Consider the following 22,569-nt stretch of genomic DNA (forward strand, 5'->3'; position numbering starts at 1 on the left):
TTTTCCTATTAATCTATATCTTCAAAACAAAACTTATCCAAAATTAAAAAAAGAAAAAGACAAATTATGAAACTAGACCAAAAAAGAAAAGAAAAGAAAATTACCCGTTATATGCGCAAAGCGCGTATGATGAGGTTAGTAAACTAATAATGTAATAAATAACATTTAAGGTTAGCTTAATGGTTCTTAATATTTCATGATATTTACGAGATTTTAGATTCAAAATCTCTTGTCAGCATATTAGAGCCACCTGAAGCTTAAAAGAGGATTGCATATTGGAGAATAGGCAAAACTTAAGAAGAAAATTTAAAAGACAATACTTAAGTACTGTTACTAAGTCTTTGCCTATTTTTGAACCGAGTCTCTCGATCGTAAAAAATAAAATAAAATAAAAATGTAGTAATAAACAGAGTGAATTGACTGACTCTTCAGAGCCAAGTCGAGAGTAAACGGCACGCGGATCTAAAGAAATGAAATTCTGAACCTTAAACCAATTTCCTAAAACTAAAACTAAATATATTTTGTTTTGCGGAGGAAGAGGAAGCTTTAGCTTTAGCTTCTAGCTCTTCCAAATTCATAGTGATCAAAAAATTTCAATTTTTCTCAAAAGAAAGTAAAAAAAAAAAAAAATGGCGAACATGGTCTTATGCGACTATCGCTTCCTTCTCGTCGTCGCAGCCGTGGCCTTCATCTACATCCAGGTACCCACTAAATTCTCTCGCTTTCATAGATTCCTCGGAATTCACGCTCAAGTTACTTCCTTTATTGTTGTTGTTGTACCAATTTTGCTAAAGCCATGAATATCACTCAATAATACTCTCTGAAAAAGTAGTGGGACTTTTCATTTGACAATTTCGTAATGTGGGTATTTATGTTTCAAAGCTTTTAGCTTTCTCAATCCTCTTTTTTTTTTTTTTTGGGTTTGGTTTTGAATAGATGAGACTGTTCGCTACACAAACAGAATATGCTGATCGCCTTGCTGCTGCGGTATGTCTAATCATGATGCTTGTTAAAAGATAATTTTTAAGGTATAAACTTATCATGGGGTTGCCCATTGATTGTTTTTTTTTGTTGGATAGGTTGAAGAAGAGAATCATTGTACGACTCAAATGCGATTGCTAATTGATCAAATAAGTATGCAACAAGGGCGAATTGTGGTACTTGAAGGTGGGTGTTTGATTTTGCTATAGATGTTTGTTTTAGGAACATCACACATCAGTTACTAGTTTTACACGGTCTCTTCCAAGAGATGTGTAGTAGACAATGAGAAATTTTGGGGAGCCGTTGGTTTGGACATGATTTGGCGATTGTAATGTGTTAAAGTTGTTGGGTAATTAAGTGATCAGCAGACACACATAATGGTTGAAGAATGTGGTCATTATCTAGATATGAGTCACATTAAATGTTACTGATTAATTTGGAATTGTAACTGGGACATGTTAATTAAGGAGGTAATAGAGAGTATGACTTCGGATATGATAGAATGGTGAAAAACAATACATGTGGCTAACTGTGATTAGTCTGTTGAGGAGCCATTGCCAACTCCAAAATTATTAGGACTAAGGCTGGGTTGTTGCTGTTTTTGTTAAAATCCTTATGGAGCAATCGGTCTAGGTCATCGAATAAAATCCATGTTTTGATTTGGGTCATATTGTCACGATGATTATGGCACATGTTTAACTTTAACACTTGAGATAAAGTTCTTGCATATGACATAACACATACGTGATCCCATGGTAGTGGTAGTCGATTTTGCATAACTGCTTGATCTTCCTTGGGCATTGCATGGTCATTCTGTGGCTATTTTTTGTCTGTTGTTGTTCCCCTGTAAAAAAAATTAAAACATTTCATATATGTAGTTCCTCACAAGGATCTGGACAAGGATAATTTTTATTGCTTCATTATCTCCGTTTCTCTTTGTATAAGTTGTTAATAACTAACAGAGAGGTTATTGGTACTTATTCTTTTAAGACTGCTTCTATTTCAGAAGAAAGGAAACGCCGAGAGCAAGAGTGTGCACAACTGAAGGACCTTGTTGAAGAACTTGAAAGTGCGTGTTTATCAATACTTAAACATAACTCTTGTTTTTAAGTCTATTTTATCTCTTAATATTTCTTTCCCCATGCATAACATCAGATAATCATTGCTGTTTTGAAAATTTGTGGATATTGATTAAGTGATTCCCTATATGCTTTCATAGCATGCATGTATATATGTTCAGGTTGTGTAATCTTTAAAAAAAGTATGTACACAAGTAAATCCTTCCCAAATATATCGAATCAAATTAAAAATATGGTTTAGTTGTTTACATTTTGGAAAAATTTTCTACTTATATGTGAATTTTAATTGCTGGCAAAAGGCTGGAGACCTGAAAATAGCTAATTTGAAATGAAAAGAGCTTCAAAGACCAATCTTGAGAGAGGGCAATGCATACCCCCCCCCCCCCCCCCTCTTCCACCCCCAAAAAAAATGTCCTCATCATTTGAAGAATCTGGGTTCACGTTCTCAAAGGCATTCGGGGAGAACTATCTTCCCTTCCTACGTACTCCATGTGATTCTTTACCATACCAATTTGTATTTAAACAGGTTGAGAAAACTTCAAGAGAGATTTTTAGTGGGGAGGGAAGGGCAATGTTTCTAAATTCCATCTAGTGAATTGGGGGTAAGGCATGTTCACCAATGGAGGGGGAAGGATTGGGGATTTGAAAATTGAGTACTTTTATCAAGCCCTTTTAAAGAAATGGTTGCAGAGGTTTGGAGTTGAGAATGAACATCTTTTGAGACATTTCATTTTTGCAAATATGGAGAAACATGGTTGTTGGACAAAGGTGGTAGTTGGGGGTCTATGGAAAGGTGTTCTCAGAATAAGTGCAGGAGTGTGGAATACTTTTTCTGAACTTATTAGGTTTATGGTTGGAGATGGCTCCTGAGTTCATCTTGGCTTTGACCTTTGGTGTAAGGATTGCTCTCTCAAAGAGTTCTTTCTTAACTTGTTTAGATTAATAATGGATAAGATTTCTCAATCGCCGTGTATCTTGTTGATAATTGAGGTACATGGCATTGGAATCCTTAATTCACAGTCCTTTCAGGATTAAGAATTAGATTCTGTGGAGAATCTGTTTGATTTGTAGTATTCAAACTTTCCGTCTAATAACAAGAGGATCAATTATCCTAGAGCTTGACTAAGGATAGAAAGTTTGGGGTTTGACGTTAGTACAATGATTTTCTTAGAATCTAAAAGAGTCCAATTTGTAATGGAGGACAGCATCTTAGAAAGTTGCCTCTTTTTTTTTTTTTAATTTATTATTATTATTATATTTTTTTATAACTTGGATAAAACTATAATGGCTGACAATCTTCTAAAACGAAGTCTTGAGGTTTTTGATTGGTGTTTTAAGTGCAAGAATAGTACGGAGTTAGTTGAGCACTTCTTACTTCATTGTTTAGTGGCTTGGGATATTGGTAATTTGTATTTGCTAAACTCAAGGTAGCTTGGGTTATGCCAAAAACTGTGCAATAGGTGCTAGAATGTTGGCAAGGAAGATTTCACCGTCACAAGAGTTCGAAAATATGGAAAGCAGTTCAATTATGTGTTTTGTAGACAATTTGGCAAGAGAGGAACAATAGAACTTTTAATGGCATATAACGCCCATTATGCAATCTATGTTAAGATCTTTGACTACATTGGGTAGTGTCTCTTCATCATCTTTTCTAAATTTTTAGATCTTTTGAATCTCATCTTGTAATGATTTAGGAGTGGTTCAAAGCACACTTTGCTTATTCATACTAGCTTCTCTTTCAAATAAAATTATTTTACTTATCAAAAGAAGAAGAAGAAGAAGAAGAAGAAGAAAGCTTTAGCCTTGAAAGACATTGGCAATTCTCTATTCATGTTTGTCTTATATGGATTGTGCAGATTTATTTCCTTTGCTGCTCTCTTTACAGCTAATCGACCTTAGTTTTTTGTTTTTTTCTTTTTAAATTAATTGGTTACTTGATGATTTTCTTACTTGTGAATCTCCAAATTATTGAGTAGATTTCTTTGCTGTTGCATTTAGGCTCTTTTCTTTTATGTCATTTTGATATCATATGAAATTACCTGTTTGACACAATTCAAGGCACTTAGCATCGTCTCTTGATAAATTTTCAGGAAAGGGCCTACAGAGACTGACTGACAAAGTACAGGTTCTGATGAAATATGATGTTTTCTAACTATGCTTGTTGTTTCGGGTCTTTGCTTCTAATCCACCTGACAAGTTGGTCTGCCAAACTTATTAGGTGCCGGTGGCTGCAGTTGTGATTATGGCATGCAATCGTGCAGATTATTTGGAGAGAACAATTAACTCTGTCTTAAAGTATGTTCATAGCGTTCTATGTTTTGTGCTTTTAAGTCAATTTTTCATATTTTCAGCTGACCCTCTGGCATGATTCTCCATTTTCCAGATATCAAAGGTCTGTTGCTTTGAAGTATCCTGTTTTTGTATCCCAGGTACTGACATTTATAGGCTTGTTATTGCTGTTTTACAAATTAAGGTTTGCCTTATGGGCATGCTTGATGCCCTTAAAACTATGTTCTTACTGAAGCTGTGATTTTGAAGAGACTCACCGCCAAGCATGGTGGCTTTTATTTTCTCTCAGGATGGAACACATCCAGATGTTAGAAGTAAGGCATTGAGTTATGATCAGCTGACATATATGCAGGTAACTGTTGTGCTTTTGTGAAGTTGTTTTTCGTGGTCAAATACCACTGGATAGTAGGGATTTCTTGCAACTGTTGAACATATAGATGTTTTAAAACTGTCCTGCATATATCAAATATCTTCAAAGTAAGTTTTCCTTGGCAGTGCTTTTAAATGAACATGAGACAAGTTTATCATGTTATATAAAGATTTGATTTTGTTGATATACTCATATACTTTTAATTAGAAAGTGATTTTAATGTTCAATCATCAACTTATGTCCTTAGGAATAGCCTTAACTTGAGAGCTGTCCAGATTACCTTGAACACTGACTTCATTTCACTGCAGCACTTGGATTCTGAGCCAGTGGAAACTGAAAGGCCTGGAGAGATGGTTGCATACTATAAAATTGCTCGTAAGGATATTTTGCTCCTCCTTTTATAACTTCTATAAACTTCACTGCTTATATTCTTGCTTATTTTTAGGTCACTACAAATGGGCATTGGATGAATTGTTCTATAAGCATAACTTAAGCCGAGTAATCATACTTGAAGGTGAAAAATTGTTGCTTTATTTTTTTTCTTTCACTTCTTATAATATTCCTTTGAGTTTGTGGAAGAAGTGTATACTGATAAAATAATGTCTCTGTGCATAGATGATATGGAAATTGCACCCGACTTTTTTGATTACTTTGAGGCTGCAGCAGCGCTCCTCGACAAGGATAAGTACTGTCTTCTGGGAGAACTCAAAACTTTTAAATGATGGATATCATTTTATATGAGTTATACTTCCGAAATTGATTTTTATCATGTTTTTTTATTTTGAACCATGCTAGGACCATTATGGCTGTTTCCTCATGGAACGACAATGGACAAAAGCAGTTTGTGCATGATCCTTGTAAGTTCTTTTCATCCCCCTTTTAGTATCATTCATTGATTAGACATTTTATTTGCTAATGTTTAAATAATATTTTGATAATGATTGAAACAGAACTTTCCTGTACTTTTTGTTTGCCTGATCTGCTATTTGATGTGCTCTGCAGATGCACTCTATCGTTCAAATTTCTTTCCTGGACTTGGGTGGATGCTGACTAGATCTATATGGGATGAGCTGTCTCCAAAATGGCCTAAGGCATATCCTTGTTTCAATTTACTTTTGTGCTTGGATCTAACTATCCATACATATTGATGCATCTCTGTTTAAAATTTTCTTTAACAAAACCTTACTTACTGGGATGACTGGTTGAGGTTAAAAGAGAATCACAAAGGTCGACAATTTATTCGTCCAGAAGTGTGCAGAACCTACAATTTTGGTGAGCATGTATGTATTGATTTATGTGTTAAGGTTTTTATTTTTAGTTTTATTTATTTATTTGTTATTTTTATTATTTGGTTTTTAGGTTTTCATTATCCCCCACCTCAGGTTTGCTGATAATGCAAGCATGTATTGGAATATTTAGTCAGTGAATGTCTATTATTATATGTGCATGCAGTCAAATACTTGAAATTTATCAGTGATGCCACCAAATCTTCTTAGACAGTTAAAATTGTTCCTTGCAACAGCAAATATTCAGGAAATTAACGTGGTGAATTAAATGTTTGTATGTTTAAATTGGACAATTCAACCTGGTTATATGCGGTCAACAAGTTTTTTTAATGGATAATATACTGTTAGATGTCTACTTGTTTTGAATCTTTATATGAAAATCACCTATTTTCAGAATTTTGAATTACCATTTAAAGTTTGATGCTAAATGCTGTGCTGATTTTTGTTGTTTCACTGAGGAATATTAGTGACTTAACTCAGTGATTAAAGTAAACCTAGAGTGCATGCACCCATGCCAATGAGCTCTAGTTCAAATGGCACCTCCTTCCCTTGTAAGAGCAAGGTTGAGGGTGAGGTCTTGGGTCCAAAACCCTCTGAGTGCATAACTTAACCATTGAAAAAATGTGGATGCAGCTGTCTTTATCAATGTGGATTTATTATGGATTTCTTTTGAAGTCTTTACGTGATTTCTTGTAGGGTTCTAGTATGGGGCAGTTTTTTAAACAATACCTTGAGCCAATTAAGCTTAATGATGTCCAGGTAAGTACCAATTTCTCTCTGATTATTCTGTCTTGTTTGATTTCGTACTCGTTTCTTTTACATTTTAAATTTTAAAGATTCTTCCTTTTCTTTCCAAAAGGTTGACTGGAAGTCCATGGATTTGAGCTACTTGATGGAGGTAAAAATATATCTTAGTTCTTTTTGAAGTGACTGCAGCCATTGTTACATTTATGGTTATATAAAATATCCTCTAATCTTCTTAGGAGAAGTTCACAAAGCACTTTGGTGGCATGGTGAAAAAGGCCAAACCTGTCCGTGGAACAGATGTTGTTCTGAAGGCATATAATATAGATGGTGATGTACGAATACAGTACGAAGACCAACCAGAGTTTGAACGCATCGCAAGCCAGTTTGGAATTTTTGAAGAGTGGAAGGTAATCCCTCACGGTTATGGCATACATTTCCTTTCATTTAAACTCATGTGGGGACTAAAATGTTTGATTTTATTTGAATATGGTGGATGATATGGTGGATAATTCCTGTTTTGTCCATCAACTTTGTTAGTGCTAGAGCTTTGATTAATAACAGCAGAGTTTTTAAGCTAAATAATTGCATACAATTACTGTTATCATTGCGCAGAGGAAGTGATGAACATGGTATTCCAAAAAATTTGAAATCTCTTTGGCATTCTTATTATCGAGTGGTTGGATAAGTCCTTTTTGCCTAGCTATTATTGTCAGTCTGACTTGTAATGTTTGGGGTCTATTTTGAATGTTGCATTCAATCAAGTGTGTGGTAATGAACCTAATGGTGCTTTTGTTCTCACCTTGACTTTAGGAAACAATGAAAAGTTGGAGTTGATCTCTCTCTCTCTCACACACACTCCTATACTTGCACTAGGAAACTAGCACATTGACAGTGACAGAATACTAGCTGAATTATTTTAATCTGGCCTCTTTGGCTTTATGTGTTGTTGCAAATGTGCTTGTATTATCTTTATTTGAAACTGATTTTTCTGCTGCTTTTTCATAAAAGCTTATGCCATGCTTATCTTCTTGCTTTTACTGTATTTTTCAGGATGGTATACCAAGGACAGCATATAAAGGAGTAGTTGTTTTCCGGTACCAAACCTCAAGGCGTGTATTCCTTGTTGGTCCAGATTCCCTCAAGCAGCTTGGTATTGAAGGTGCTTGATGCAAAAACAGGTTAGTGTAGTGACCACATACACTTCATTATTGTCTTGTAACTTCACCAGAACCACCTTCAATATTGGTTGCTTAAGACTCTTGAAATTTTTTTGAGAGTAACTTAGTGATGAGTTATTCAACCTCAATTTTTTTTAGAGTAACTTAGTGATGAGTTCTTATTTATTAATTGGCATGAATGATTGTCTCTCATTTAATGGACAGAGTTTATGGGGAGAGAATATGTTGACTGGGTTAGACAATGAGTCCAGGCAAAAGAATTGTTTTCAAAGTGGACGAGGCACTGTTACAATTACATATACAGCACCATTTACACTAAAGGATCTGGCCCCGAGTTCACAGGTTGAGTTTCTCAACAGCAATACCAACTTCTGTAATTGACACATTTAACAACTTAATGTAGCAGACACATATCTTTGCGCTCGTCAAGGTGGTTATCTCCTGAGGTTTAAACATTTGCAGATGGTCTTAATATATAGGCAAGAAGATGCCATGACTTAGTGTATACTCTTTCAGTTTTTATTTAAGCCTTTTTATTTTCTTTGATAAATAGCCACAGTATGAGAATGTAATCCTAATTGTTGATTTGTGGCATCAGATGTACTTGTTGACACATTGCAGTTTTGATATCAAATGAATCTCACCACGATAGATTCAGAGGGTTATAATTTATGCACCACTATATTAAAAAGGATGAGGCTTTCGAGTCAAGACTCAAGACTCAAGACTAAAAGAGCTCTTTATGGATCTCATAAGAAAATTCCTGAAATTGTAGGATTTGGCAATTAGTAGCGAAAAAAAAAAAAAGGGAGTAATACTAGAAATATCACAAATTGAAGTTTGAGCTTTTAAACTCAAGACCATACATACATACATATATATATATATATATATATATATATATATATATATATATATATATATATATATATATTTGATGTGATATTGGTACAAATCATATTTATTATCACTTGGGTTTATTAGTGGTCTTAAATTTTTTCACTATATCAAAAAAAAAAAAAAAAAACTTTAATGCATCCAATCAGAAGTCAGAACTCACTACTTGCAAGGGTGTTTCACGTGCTAGTGTGCTTTATTATTATTAGTGTGCAACCTTGTGTATATGCACATGTATAATTAAAATGATCACAATTATACGATCTAAATTATACATTTTGTTAAGAAGAAGTTTAAATTATACATTATATTAGTTTACAATTTTTTAAAACTATACATTTTTAAAATATGTAATGGTTTTTCATATATATATATATATATATATATATATATATATATATATATTAAACATATTAATTTAACTAGTTGCAGATTCATGGGATGTGGGAGAATAAATACTTATTTTGTAACTTATAATATAATGTATAATTTTTTTTTAAAAAAATTGTTGAAGATAATTTGTTCTTTCTAAAATTTAAACAATTTCAATTTGATCCAATTAGGTCTACTTTGGTCCCATACTCCCATTCCACTCAATTTGGTCAACTCGGTTAATTTCAATCCCCTTTTATTCATTTTGCATTGATTGAGCCTTAAATTGATTCTTCTTAAAGGTTGTCATTTCAAGTTTAGCTCATAAATTCATTATTTTTCAAAAAATTTGAGTTGAAAAGTATAAAATTTTATTATATTTGAGCTAAACTCTTTAGTTTTGAATTAAAAAAACTACAAACAAAATAGACATTAAAAATTAGAAATATGGGCCCTAAAAATGCAATAAAAATGATGTATATTCAAAAGTCCAATTTGGTCAATTATGTCCCCTTCCGTCCACTTTGGTTTTATTAGTTCCACATTGGTCCTAGTTAGTCCATTTTGGTCCACTTTAGTCCTATTCGGACTATTTGGTCCTCTTTGGTCATTTGATTCATTCTATCCACATTGGTCCTATTCGGTCCACCTCTGTCCAATTTGTTCCTATTTGGATTACATCTACTTTGGTCCTAATTTGTCCATTCGTTCTTATTCTGTCCCCATTGATCCTATTTGGTCTACTTCGGTCTTATTTGGTTCAACTTGTTCCCATTCAGTCCTATTCAGTCCATTTGGAACACTTTGTTCCATTTGGTCCAATTCGATTCATTTTGGTCCACTTTGATCCATTTTGTGGAGTTACATATAGGGAAAAGACACGTTTGGGTTGAGAGTACTGATTTTAAATCTAAATTTATTAAAAAATATATAGATCTCAAACTCATAATATCTAAAAAATCTTAGGTATAATATTTTTTGTTGCTACACATTTGTTGAGCCACATTAATGTAGCATTTCAGACATTTTGCTCTAGCTAAATTAAAGTGAAAGTCTTTCTTTTTGAGAGACTTTCAACCTATGACGTCTGCTCTTGATGATAGTTATTTGTCATCAGATTAAGACACCAATTAGTTTTTGGTGTAGGCGGGGATTAAACCTCAAATTTCTAAACATGAAGGTTATGAATATACAAATTTAATTTTTAAGGCAGTTACTTATTTGTTTTAAAGTCATTACTTTTAAAAGAATTGCATAAAGATGATTATACTTTCAAGCAATGTATATATGTGTATGTGTGTGTGTGTGTAATTTTTGTTTAAATAAATTTATACTAAATATGATAATCAAAACTCATAACAAACTTGTATTAAATATATATAATTTATTCTCTAAATTTTTATTGAACATAATTTTTTCTCCCTAAAAATTAAATAATTTCAAAAAGTAATTTCCATTACTCTTTTTTTACAAATATATAATTTAATCATTTTTTAAATTTTTTATTGATATTATTCTTTTTTGAAATGGTCCACATTCTTCTAACTATTGTTATTATGCATTATATTTTTATATTGTTTTGTATAATTAAAATTTTTAAATTTTAAATTTATTATTCAAATTCTTGTTCTATTAAGGAGATTATTAAGAAGATTATCATGATAACAAGTATAACCAAAACTTGTTATATAATTACAATTGATATTACTCAAATAATTGATAGTACTCTCAACCCGAACGTGTATTTTCTCACTCTTAAGTAGGTACAATAAATGGAACGAAGTGATTAGAAATAGACCAAATGGACTGAATAAATTGAAGTGGATTGAATGGACAAAATGGACCAAATTGGACGGAATGGACCAAAGTAGACCGAATAGGATCGGAGAAGACCGAATAGACTGAAATTGAGCAAAGTGATCCAAATGGACTGAATGGGACCAAATAGACCAAATCACACTGAATTTATTGAAGTAGACCGAAATGATTGAAGTTAATAGAAGTAGACCGAATAGATGAAGTGGACTAAAACAAATTAAAATGGACATTGTGTCGATCTGTAATTAACATAGTCAAGATTGTGTTTTGATATAAACTCAAATTCTTACTTCCAAAGCAATCAAGTATTAACTCAAACAAAAATCAACCCGAAACTATAAGAGAAAGAGAGATCTTGTAGTGGGGAACTAAAAAATAGAAAAGCAAAAAGTATGGACCCAAAATAAAGTTTAAAAATCACAATGATCCATTGATATAAAGTAGAGTTGCAAAAAAGATCAAAGAATCAAGAGAGAGAGAGAGAGAGAGAGAGAGAGAGAGAGAGAGAGAGAGAATACTAAGAAAATTATAGAAAATAATATGAGAAGAAAAAGAGAAAAAAGAAAATAATAAATTAATAAACGCTAAATCACCTAGGTCATATTATGTTATGTAATATAATAACATTATATTCTTTTATACTATAACACCTCACCACGATAGATTCACGAAGGGTTATAATTTATGAACCACCATATTAAAAAGGATGAGGCTTTAGAGTCAAGGCTAAAGAGAGCTTTTTATGGATCTCCTAAGAAAATTCCCGAAATTGTAGGATTTAATAATTAGCACCAAAAAAAAAGTATTTTTGAGTTTCAACCTATGATTTTGGCTCCTAATGATTACGAATAAAAAATAGTCATGTTAGAGATATTACAAGTTTTATTATTATATTAATCTTTAAAAATCATGCGTAAAATTTTAAACATTTGACAAATTAATAAGTAAGTTATTTTATCATACTTATTTATTTATTTAATTAAATTATTATGTTGTTGATGTGACACTTATTATATTCATTATAACATGAGTTCGTAAGTCTTTTATTTTTTTTATAGTAAATTTGATAGTACTTGTAACTCTCTCTTTTTTCAAATAATTTCTCAAAGCTGGGAAATATTCTATTATTCCATGAAATTTTTGATAAATAGAGAATTCTGAACTTCTACTACCACAACCAATTCCATACTTGTTTTTACAACTACCCTATTCAATGACATGCATATATGTGCTGTGGTCAAAAGCCTTCGCCCTACTTTCAAGTGCGTTGTAATTAAACTCAGCCGTACAATCTCTCTCTCTAGATTTTTCCAATAGTGTGACATGTACCCCAGATAAGTTCTAGGTCAAAGTTTTTAATTCTAACAGTGTTTCCCCCCCCCCCCCCCCCCCCTTCCCTTTTTTTTGGCAATGAGTGCAAATATAATTTTCTGAAAAGAGAAATGTTTAGAAAGTAAAAAATCACCACATAAAACAAAAAAGAAAGACATCAAAAGATCTTCTAAACATACTGAGGCGCCAACGATGCCAAGTCTATTGTTCATCTCTTTCACTATAGTTTCCCTTCTAGACAGAATTGCTCTAGTAAGGACTTGTATCAAGACGACAAAACAAAGAAGAAGAGGTACGTATTTTTTAACTTTTTAATGGACTGCATATAATTTATTATCATTTATGATTTATCGTTTAGTAAAAGTGTCAAAGAATGTTCAAGGGTCTTGTAACTTAGTAACATTACCAGCATCTTCTTGAAAGAGAATCTTGATTCAAAAACTCCTCCCTTATTCATGATACTAAGATAATTTTTCATGTGCTAGATACCTCCCTTCCTTAGTCATTTTCAGCCAAAACAGAATTTTTGTTGTTGTTGTTGTTGTTGTATCATTATAAATATGGGTATTTCCATTCGCATATTTTTTATTTACATTTTTTTTATATAAAATAGAAATTCTACTCTAGCCTAATTTAAGTGTATATATGTGTAAAGATGTTTTATTTTGGGAGTTGTTCTTGTGGGGGTTCTAAAGACTTTCCATCTTCTAAAGAAAATGGTTATCGAATTTGTTAAACTTGTTATATTTCTCTCAAATTTATGTTAACTCAATTAATTTTTCATATAATTTTATATCAAAATATGGAGTTCATTATAGCCTATTAATGGAAAGTTCATAATGATTAGTTCATATCTATCCTAGAGCATTTCTATTGGCTTCTTTAAAAAAAAATTTGCATTTTGTACTATTAAAACACATTTTATTTATTTTATATTGTCACTTTAAAAACACACCTCACATCCCATGTTTTATTTTAAAATCCTTCACACTAAAACAATATACTTTTTTTTCTCCCACATACTTTTTTATAATTATTTTCTTCTTGTCAGACAAGTCAAAGGAGAGTATAAAATATTAGTTTTCACAAAGATACACAACACTACAGTAATCTTTAAAAGTAAAGAATACAATAGCAACACCTATACAGAGTTTTAGTGTTTTTTTTGTTTGCATTGCTCAATGGAAATGCTCTAAGGGGTTAAGTGATAACCCATAACTAATGTCATTATTTGTATTGCATCATGTTTCTGGTTCTATCACTCCCCTTGCCCCACTATGCCAAAAAAAAAAACCCCTATTTTTTGCCTTCATTTTAACTAATCAAATTTTTATTTCTTTTATTAATAATTTTTTTTTAAAAAAAATTTGGTGTGAAACATAGCAAAAGGGTATTATAAGAAAGGTAGTCAACATAATTACAATTGGTTCCTTGTAACTCATACGTTTTTTTTTTTTTTTTTTACATTTATAAATTGCAGTGAAAACTTCAATAGTAAAGTTGATCATGGAAAATGAATCACATCCTCACATAGCAGATGAAAATTGCTCTTTGGGTCATGATGTCATCTTGGAAATATTAGCAAGATTGCCAGCAGAAAGCCTTATCCAATGTGAAAGGGTTTGCAAAAGTTGGTTTAGAATGATTCATGATCCAAACTTCGAATTGAAATTTAAGCAAGTATTCATCATTAGAAAATTTCTTCGGCTTCAGTACTTAGTTTTGAATGTCAACAATGGCAATTTGACAGGTAAAGTATTAGAAAATTCCTGGTGCACATTTTTTCGAATTGAAGATGCCTATAATGGGCTGATACTTCACAAATCTACAAATTATAATGATCTCCACGTCTATAATAATAGCAATGACCAGATGACCACCATCCCTCTTGTGCCACTAACGAGTTCAAGAAACTACTATTCATTGGTACATGATGTTTCCATCCAAAAGTACAAGGTCGTTTGCTTTTGTTTGCGTAATAATATTGTGAAGTGCTATATATATGTTCTGGATAGTAATGATTATGAAGTAAATGACGCTCCTACCTGGAGGGAGTTGAGCTTTTCTTTCCTAGTAAACTTTCCAACTCATCCCACAGTAGACTTTGATAGAGTTGTGTGTAATAGGGCTCTGAATTGGATTTCAAAAACTGAAACAGATCTGATGGCATACGTATCAACAATAGACATATCAAGTGAGAAGCTTGGGAAAAGAATTGAGTTGCCATCTAAACCCAGCTTGTGCAACATGACAATATTCTTCAATTGCAAGCTATTAGCTTTCAATGAATTTCTTTGTTATGCTAATCCAAGTTCCAAGGATAGATTTGATTTTTGGATCTTGAAGGGTTGGGATAAACTTAAACCTATTTGGATCAAGCAATATACATTACGCCTTTCATCGATGATCTGCAAGCCAACAAGTTTGAAGAGTTTCGTTCATAATAATTTCTTACCTCTGGCAATATACCATAGTTTGCACTCTTATTCAGTAGAAATCATGATACAGTTTTGCCACAAGTTGTTTGTATACAACGTGAAGAGCAAAGAGTTGAGGAGTATTGAGGTTATCGAAGAAGAATCAGAAAATGCACGCTCCCTTCGTCATTTTTCAAAGTTCACTTTTATCAATAAATCTTTTTGCAGAATTAGTTGGATCTTGGAACTAATTATTACTTATTAAAGATTTGTGTAAAGGTAAACATTTGGATCATTGTGCACCCTTTGTGCGATGATCATTTCACAAATATCAAGTGCTTGTGAGTTATGGAGGGAATGGTCAGGGTTTAAATCTCCAGAAAATAGTTTTACACACATATATACTTATATTAGGTTAGAGTAGAATTTTTATATTGTATATAAAAAAAATATAAATATTTGGATTTCAATTTATTAGTTCTTTTTTTCATCCTCAATTTTGGACTATTTTCTTATTAATAATATAATTAAAACATGGAGCTCATGTCTTAATTACTAGCTATATATATATGTTCACTTTTATTAATAGACCTGTCCGTTGAAATTATATAATAATTATGTTTTTTTTTTTTTTGAGAAGGTAATAATTATGTTATTTAGTTAGCCGAATTGGTATCCAATGGCATTTCACAAATTTGACCTAGTCCCACGCTACATGCTTGATTGCTGCATGTTGAGTGAGTCTATAATATTCCATATAGGAGAAGAATGAGCAACCATAACTTGAATGGTTGCAAAGACACAATGGGAAACTAATTAAGTTAGAGAGTATCTTTTTCACTACTATATTTTGCTTCTTGGTATGCTTAGAGAGCATCTTGTAGAAATGAAATCAACCTAATGGCCAACCTGCATGGTCTAATGGCTGAAGTCCCACCATACCTCATCTTAAGTGCTTTCCACATCTCTTGAGGTATTTGATACTCCTCCAACGTCTCACCAATCACATCATTGTGCATGTATTGCATAATATTGTAAAGTGTGTGCTTTGATTTTTCTTAAGCCAACTCTCGAAGGCAATAAAATCATGATGAAGTTGTTCGATATCACCTTGATTAGGGTCAGCTAATTAATGGGTTATTAGTGTCTTCAAGGCCTCGATTGTGTTCATTTAGGACATCTTGGATCTTATGATGCTAGATTTCATAATCATTCCATCCAATTTATTTTCCATATTCAAATTAACAAGGATGCCTTTTGAAGCCATATAAGATATGGATACAAAAATTGTGTAAGTAATATTATACACATGTTCTAAAAAAGATTTGCCACATCAATCTAAATTAAATTAAATAATTTATCCCTTACTAGCTTGTAACTCATGCGTGCACATAGATGCATTTAAAAATAAACATGGTTTTTTTATCATAAAAATATAAATAATTTGTAAAATTATTAGAAAAAGTAAATGTAATTAGTTGCATGTTAAAATTCTTGCCTAAGTTTAATACTACTTATGCTTTTTTTTTCTTCTTCTAATTTTTAATAACATAGAAAATGTGGTAACCTTTGTTGTGTGGTGATTTTTCTTGAGTAGATATATGATTGGTTTTTAATTTTTATTTTATAGTTTATTAATATATTGAATTCTTAGCATTTTGCATTCATTAATTCACTTGGCATAAAGATTCAAAAATTTAAATGGACACATTAGCCCGCAATTGAAATCTAATTTATAATCTAATTGAATTTTTTCTAAACTTTAGCTTTAAATATATACTAGCCGCAGACCCACACAATGTGTGGGAATATAAATATTATGTAATAAGGTGTAATATATAAAAAGTAACCATTACTTCAAGTATTGTCTATTAAAAAAAAAAGATTTCTACAAGTTTTTTTTTTTTAATCTTTTTATCTCTACAAATATATCATCTTTTTTTTTTTTTATGTTTGATTAATATTTTTTTTAAGGTGAACTATATTCTTCTAACTTCTATTGTAGTGTATTATATTTACTTAATATACAACTAAATTTTATAAGTTTCAAATTTAATATTCAAATTTCTCATCTCTTAGGGAATAAGGAAATTATCATTATAATCGAAACTCATTACAAAATTACAATATTATCTTAGCCAAAATTAAAATGAAACTAAAGGAATAAATAATAGGCTTTATAATAATTTATTACTCAAACAAATGCTATGCATGTTCAAATTCCTATTTCCAAGAAAACTAAGTATTAACCCAAACTAAAATTCAACCAGAGCTATAAAAGGGAAAGAAAGGACTTTCTAACGGGATATTAAAAAAAAAAACTGAATACCAAAACAAATATTAATATATATATATATATATATATCAATCTTAATTAGAGTTATAAGAAAGAACAAAAATTCACCGAAAGAAAATAGAGAGAGAGAGTACTCATAGTTTTGTATGGAAAAAATATGAATTGAATGAGAAAATGATATCAAATTTTTACAAGATAAAATGGGTAAAAGAAGAGTCAAAATATAAAAAAGATGATGAAAATATAACGGTAAAGTAGTGGGGAGATAAAGAGGCAAAAAATAAAGGGAAAGGTTAGAAGAATTGTTTTTTTTTAAAATAAAAAAAATAGGGAAATTAAAGAAAAGTTTAAATAGAGAAAAAAATATAAAAAAGAGGAAAGAAATATAACTGTAAAGTAGTGGGGAGATAAAGATGCTAAAAAGAAAAGGAAAGGTTGGAAGAAGTGTAATAGTAGGTGTGTGAACTAATAAGAAGAAGAAGCGTTTTTTTTTTTTTTTTTTTTTTTTTTTTGAAAATAGGGGGAAGAAAAGTTTAAATAGAGAAAAGAAAATATAAAAAATAAATGAATGACATGGTTGTTGATGTTGCTCAATAGAAGTGTAGTAATAATGAATGCTACGTTTTGGCTTTTAGTAATATATAGATTAACATGTAACTCGTGTTTACATACGGAAACATTTAATAATTGTAATGATAAAATATTCATCTCAGTTTCCACATTAAGCATTATGAATGAAGGTCACTTGGCCCCAAGATTTAAAAATTTTATGTTCTTTTAAGTTTTAACCTGTTGGATCTCTCATTCTCACAATAGTGTAAATTCATGCATTAAAACTTTAAAAAAAAGAAAAGAAAAGAAAAAGCTCATTGTATTTTGTGTTGAATAACTCATTTGACACCAAAATTAAGAAGAAATTAGAGACACATAGCACTAAGTTAGACACTAATTAAGGACTTTATTTGGATTTTCTTTTTCTTAGCTTTAGCTTTATATATATATATATATATTGCAAAATAAAAAAAATTGCAAGTTTCCTCCAATTCATATTTCTATTACTATTACCCATTATTAATTTTAATTAATATAACAGGAAATTATGGATAATGTGACTTATTTAGATCACTCATTAATTCGACTGATTCAAATACATATATGGATGAACATTTGAACAGCCAATAAATTAATTGGAGGAGATTCTTTCACCATTTGGAAGAAATAAACTTGAAATATATATATTTTTTTTACCTTTACATAAAATGTATCACACATTCATACATTTTCTCTCTTTCATCAACTAAAAAACAAGTGTTTTTTTTTTTTTTTTTTTGGAGAAGAAACTAAAAAACAAGTAGAACACTTAAAATCACTAGCTAATTAATAACAAATTTACATTAGTAACAATTGAGATCAGGGTTTGTTTATGAATTCTTTAGCCATTTCCACAATAGCATTTGCCCTTGTTGGATCTACCATGTCGATGCCATGGAACCCGGTATAGTTAAACTGCGCTTCGATCGGGACCCGATGATTCACCAACATGGCTACAAACTCCTGTAGCCGATCCATGGTGGGGTCCTCAGTGAACCCAATCACAAGGCACCTACAAAGCTTGCTAATGGCGCTTGTGTGAGGACCCTCCACCATTGGATTACAATACCAAATGTCCCTATCTTCACCTTCTGGCAGCGCTAGCTCCCAGAACATATCTTGTGCACACAAGGGCAACACAGGGTCATCACAGCTTTGTATCTCTGAGTTAGTCCTTTCCATCCCACTAAACAAGGGTTGGTTCATTATACTCCCGGCAATCCTCAACGGCTCCAACTCCATTCTCGTTGCTTCTAATGCAGTGACAAATGCCATGTTGCCACCATTGCTACATCCATGCAGATAACACCTCGAAATATCTCCGTATTCTCTAATCCATTGCTCACCATTTGGATCCAAAGCTTGTTCTCTAACCCAGAGAACCGCATCCATTGCGTCCTCATATTGAACCGGCAGCCTATTCTCTGGGGCAAGGCGATAGTCAACATTGACAACAATGGCATGAACTTCTTGTGTGAGCGCCGAGCATTGCGAATGGACAATGTTAGTGTCCCAGATGAGTAAGATCCATCCAGAACCCGCAAAGTAAATTATGATGGGAATCCTTGTATCATCATCATTTGAAGAACACAGTTTGGACGTTGGCATGTAGATTCGAACTCGGGTTTTGTTTTTTGGATTGAGAGTGAGATCTTTGGAAACCACAGGCTCACCATGAGAGGCCACAGGGCTTGCCTCGACCTTTGGGAAGTTCAAATATCGAGTGACAGTGCCATCAAGGTTGCGAACAATTCCAAAGTGGCCATATGGGTCTATAATTTTACCCAAATTTGTCAACATAATCTATGAATGAAAGATGTTATTAGTTTTTATTTTTTATTTTTATACTTATTTCTGGCAAATGATGTAGAACAGTTCAAGGTTTTGTGCGTTGAATAATAAATGTTTCAAGTCCATGAAAATTTTGGTGTTGAATTTTTTATTGTTAAGAAAAGATAATGGCGGAGAAAGTTGGATATATACTAGAAACACGCAGGTTTGCAACGACCAAAAATAGGGTATTTTGAGGTTTGAAATTTTCTAATCCTGTACAGATCTGTATTCTAGATTACAGTACTGTGGTGAGTCTTATTTATGGGTGGAACAAGAAAAAAACAAATCCTATAGTATTGTGGTTTCAAACGTCCAAGATTTGTAAAAAAAATTATTTCAAACTTGGAAAATTACTAACAGATGGAGTAAAATTTTCAGGAAGTTTAGGGAAACTTTTGGGTAAGTGCCTAATTTTAAAGGATGGAGCAAGGATTTAGGAGAACATTAGAGGGGATAAATAAAAACGATTCGGTTAGTTTTAAATTTAACAAGAGCAAGTCCAAGGAGTTAGTTTTAAATTTAACAAGAGAAAGTCTAAGGACACAGTATAATGTTACACCAGTTTTACAGTATCCTTGTTTTTAAGTTGTGATGGGTCTTGATATAACTTATTACATTATATTTCATTAATTTACTTTGACTTATTATAGGTTGACACCTTACTTGCTATCAAGATATTGCGATATTTTATTGTGTTTTTAGAATAACTCATTTAGTAACTGTTTAATGACATAATTGGTATGTTTAAAGATTTGGATATATTTGAACGTATGTTGTGTAACTAGAGAAACTAATTTAGTAACCCTTTTTTTCTCAAAAAAAAAAAAAAAAAAATTTAGTAACCGTTTAATGGCGTAATAGGTGGGTTGAAAGATTTGCATGTGTTTGTTGTGTTTCTAGGATAACTCATTTAATGGCGTAGTCGGTGTGTTGAAAGATTTGAATGTGTTTGGAATTTTTTTTTTTTTTTTGTTTCTCTAGAATAACTCATTTAATAACTATTTAATGACGTAATAGCTAGGTTGGTTAAAACATTTGAATGTGTTTGAACTTTTGACATGATACTTGAATTTTTTGTTTTTGGGATTTTTCAGATATCACAGATTTATATTATAATAAGTTTTAAAATATTTTCTTATATGCCCTTATACTTTTTTAATAAAATAAACTAGTTTAAATTTTTTGTAATTTTTTTTATAGAAATAATATTTTAAACAATAAAAAAATCAATAACTAACTTTTCCTATTATGTTAATGCTAATAAATCAAATGACCTCTTTTTTTGTTCATTTATGGAATTTTTTTGGATGGATTTAAGCTTTATTAACATGCAAATTGAAAAATAATTATATGTTAAATGTCATTATTTCAGCTTCTAATTAATAGTTTTTTTTTTTATAGTAAAATCCTTAAAACTCAAATTATAAATTTTTGTTAAATTTTAGTATCATCTCTATAATTTAGAAGCGTTGATTCAAAATCCTGTAATACAAATGCAAATTTTGATTTTTGTGCTTGCCTCCCATGCATTGTGTTATTTCAACTATTTAGAAGAAAAATGCTTTTACATCTCTTAAACTTTAGAATAGTAGCCATAACACACCTTGAATTTTTATTTTGGCCAATTTACTCCCCAAATTTTAGGTAAGATCCAAATCCTTAATAACTCTATTAGTCTTCTATTAATATACTAATGAAATAGTCACATGAGACGCACATGGACTTCAAAATACCAAATCTAATCCCATGAACCCAAAGGTAGGAGGAGAGAGAAACATACGACTCACCAGACTTGCCCACGGCCTATCTCTCCGTTCTTAGCCTAATACGAAAATTGTTATTTGAAAATATTTATATAAATATATGTGAGTGAAAAAATGTGTTGAAATACGTGTAATATTGTTTAAAAACTGAAAATGGTTATTTGAAAACACAAACCAAATACCCCCATCTCTCTCTCTCTCTCTCTCTCTCTCTCTCTCTCTCTCTCTCTCTCTCTCTCTCTCTCTCTCTCTCTCTCTCTCTCTCTCTGGTTTAGTTTACAATTCCTTGTTTTTTTGTTGGATTTCTTTCATTGATCTTACTGAAATTAACAAACCATTTTCCCATTACCTGTATGATTTAATGCTTCAATCTAAATCCTAACGGCTTTATTTAGCTTGATTTAGTAAAAGATGTGTTTATTGTATTCTTCTTAATATTTGTTCTCCATCTAACTCCATTAAAAAAAAGTGGTTCAATTGATTTAATCCTCTCATCCCCCACCAGTTGTAACTTGCTAGATGTACTTTTTTATATTACAAAGTTTAAAATTTATTATATAAAAAAATAATTACAAATTACTTACTTCACTACTTGTAGTTTGGCCAGATTTCGCTTTGTCTACTTATAGTTTGGTTAGATTTCACTTCTCATCATACCTAATGGCTGAAGTTCCACCATACCTCATCTCAATTGCTTTCCACATCTATTGAGGTATTGGATACTCTAACTCACCAATCACATCATTGTGCATGTATTGCGAAATATTGTAAAGTGTGTGCTTTGATTTTTCTTAAGCCAACTCTCGAAGGCAATAAAATCATGATGATGTTGTTCGATATCAGCTTGATTAGGGTCAGCTAATTAATGGGTTTGGGTCTTCAAGACCTCGATCGTGTTCATTTAGGACATCTTGGAATTTATGCTGCTAGATTTCATAATCGTTCCCATCCAATTTATTTCCCATATTCAAATTAACAAGGATTCCTTTTGAAGCCATATAACTACAAAAATTGTGCAAATAATATTACAAACACGATCTAAAAAAGTTTTGCCCACATCAATCTAAATTAAATTAAATAATTTATCCCTTATTGCAAAATCAAAAAATTCGTAAAGTTTCCTAATCATCTCTCCAATCTCCATTACTATTGTCCATTATTAAGTTTAATTTATATTTCACATGAAATTAAGTATAATGTGTGACCTATTTAGATCACTCAACTAATTAAAACATATATATGGATGAACATTTGAACAGCCACTAAATTAACTAGAGGAGATTCTTTCTTTCACCATTTGGAAGAAATAAACTTAAAATA

The 22,569-nt window shown here is 31.5% G+C and overlaps 3 protein-coding genes across 4 annotated transcripts; 2 read left to right on the forward strand and 1 right to left on the reverse strand.

The window, feature by feature from the left end:
- The first annotated feature begins 490 nt into the window (after positions 1-490).
- Positions 491-8,598, forward strand: LOC142605350 (alpha-1,3-mannosyl-glycoprotein 2-beta-N-acetylglucosaminyltransferase). Of its 2 annotated transcripts, none has more exons than XM_075776812.1 (19): positions 491-701; positions 937-987; positions 1,080-1,167; positions 1,988-2,050; positions 4,151-4,185; positions 4,279-4,355; positions 4,444-4,489; positions 4,639-4,701; positions 5,028-5,094; positions 5,165-5,233; positions 5,335-5,404; positions 5,515-5,576; positions 5,722-5,812; positions 5,906-5,999; positions 6,702-6,764; positions 6,865-6,903; positions 6,989-7,159; positions 7,803-7,930; positions 8,135-8,598. In XM_075776812.1, the coding sequence occupies exons 1-18, from the start codon at positions 630-632 to the stop codon at positions 7,917-7,919; spliced, it is 1,338 nt and encodes a 445-aa protein (XP_075632927.1). In that variant the 5' UTR covers positions 491-629; the 3' UTR covers positions 7,920-7,930; positions 8,135-8,598. The 2 variants fall into 2 exon arrangements, with proteins under 2 accessions (XP_075632927.1, XP_075632928.1); XM_075776813.1 differs by having other exon boundaries at positions 4,151-4,179; positions 5,722-5,811; positions 5,905-5,999.
- Positions 8,599-13,855: 5,257 nt separating this feature from the next.
- LOC142644583 (putative F-box protein At5g50220) lies at positions 13,856-15,031 on the forward strand. The gene has a single exon (XM_075819162.1). The coding sequence runs from the start codon at positions 13,856-13,858 to the stop codon at positions 15,029-15,031; it is 1,176 nt and encodes a 391-aa protein (XP_075675277.1).
- A 3,361-nt stretch (positions 15,032-18,392) lies between these two features.
- On the reverse strand, positions 18,393-19,453 carry LOC142644584 (putative carboxylesterase 9). The gene has a single exon (XM_075819163.1). The coding sequence runs from the start codon at positions 19,451-19,453 to the stop codon at positions 18,473-18,475; it is 981 nt and encodes a 326-aa protein (XP_075675278.1). The 3' UTR covers positions 18,393-18,472.
- Positions 19,454-22,569: the final 3,116 nt, after the last annotated feature.

Source organism: Castanea sativa, chromosome 7 (genome assembly GCF_040712315.1).
Source record: "Castanea sativa cultivar Marrone di Chiusa Pesio chromosome 7, ASM4071231v1".
Classification (NCBI taxonomy): Eukaryota; Viridiplantae; Streptophyta; class Magnoliopsida; order Fagales; family Fagaceae; genus Castanea; species Castanea sativa.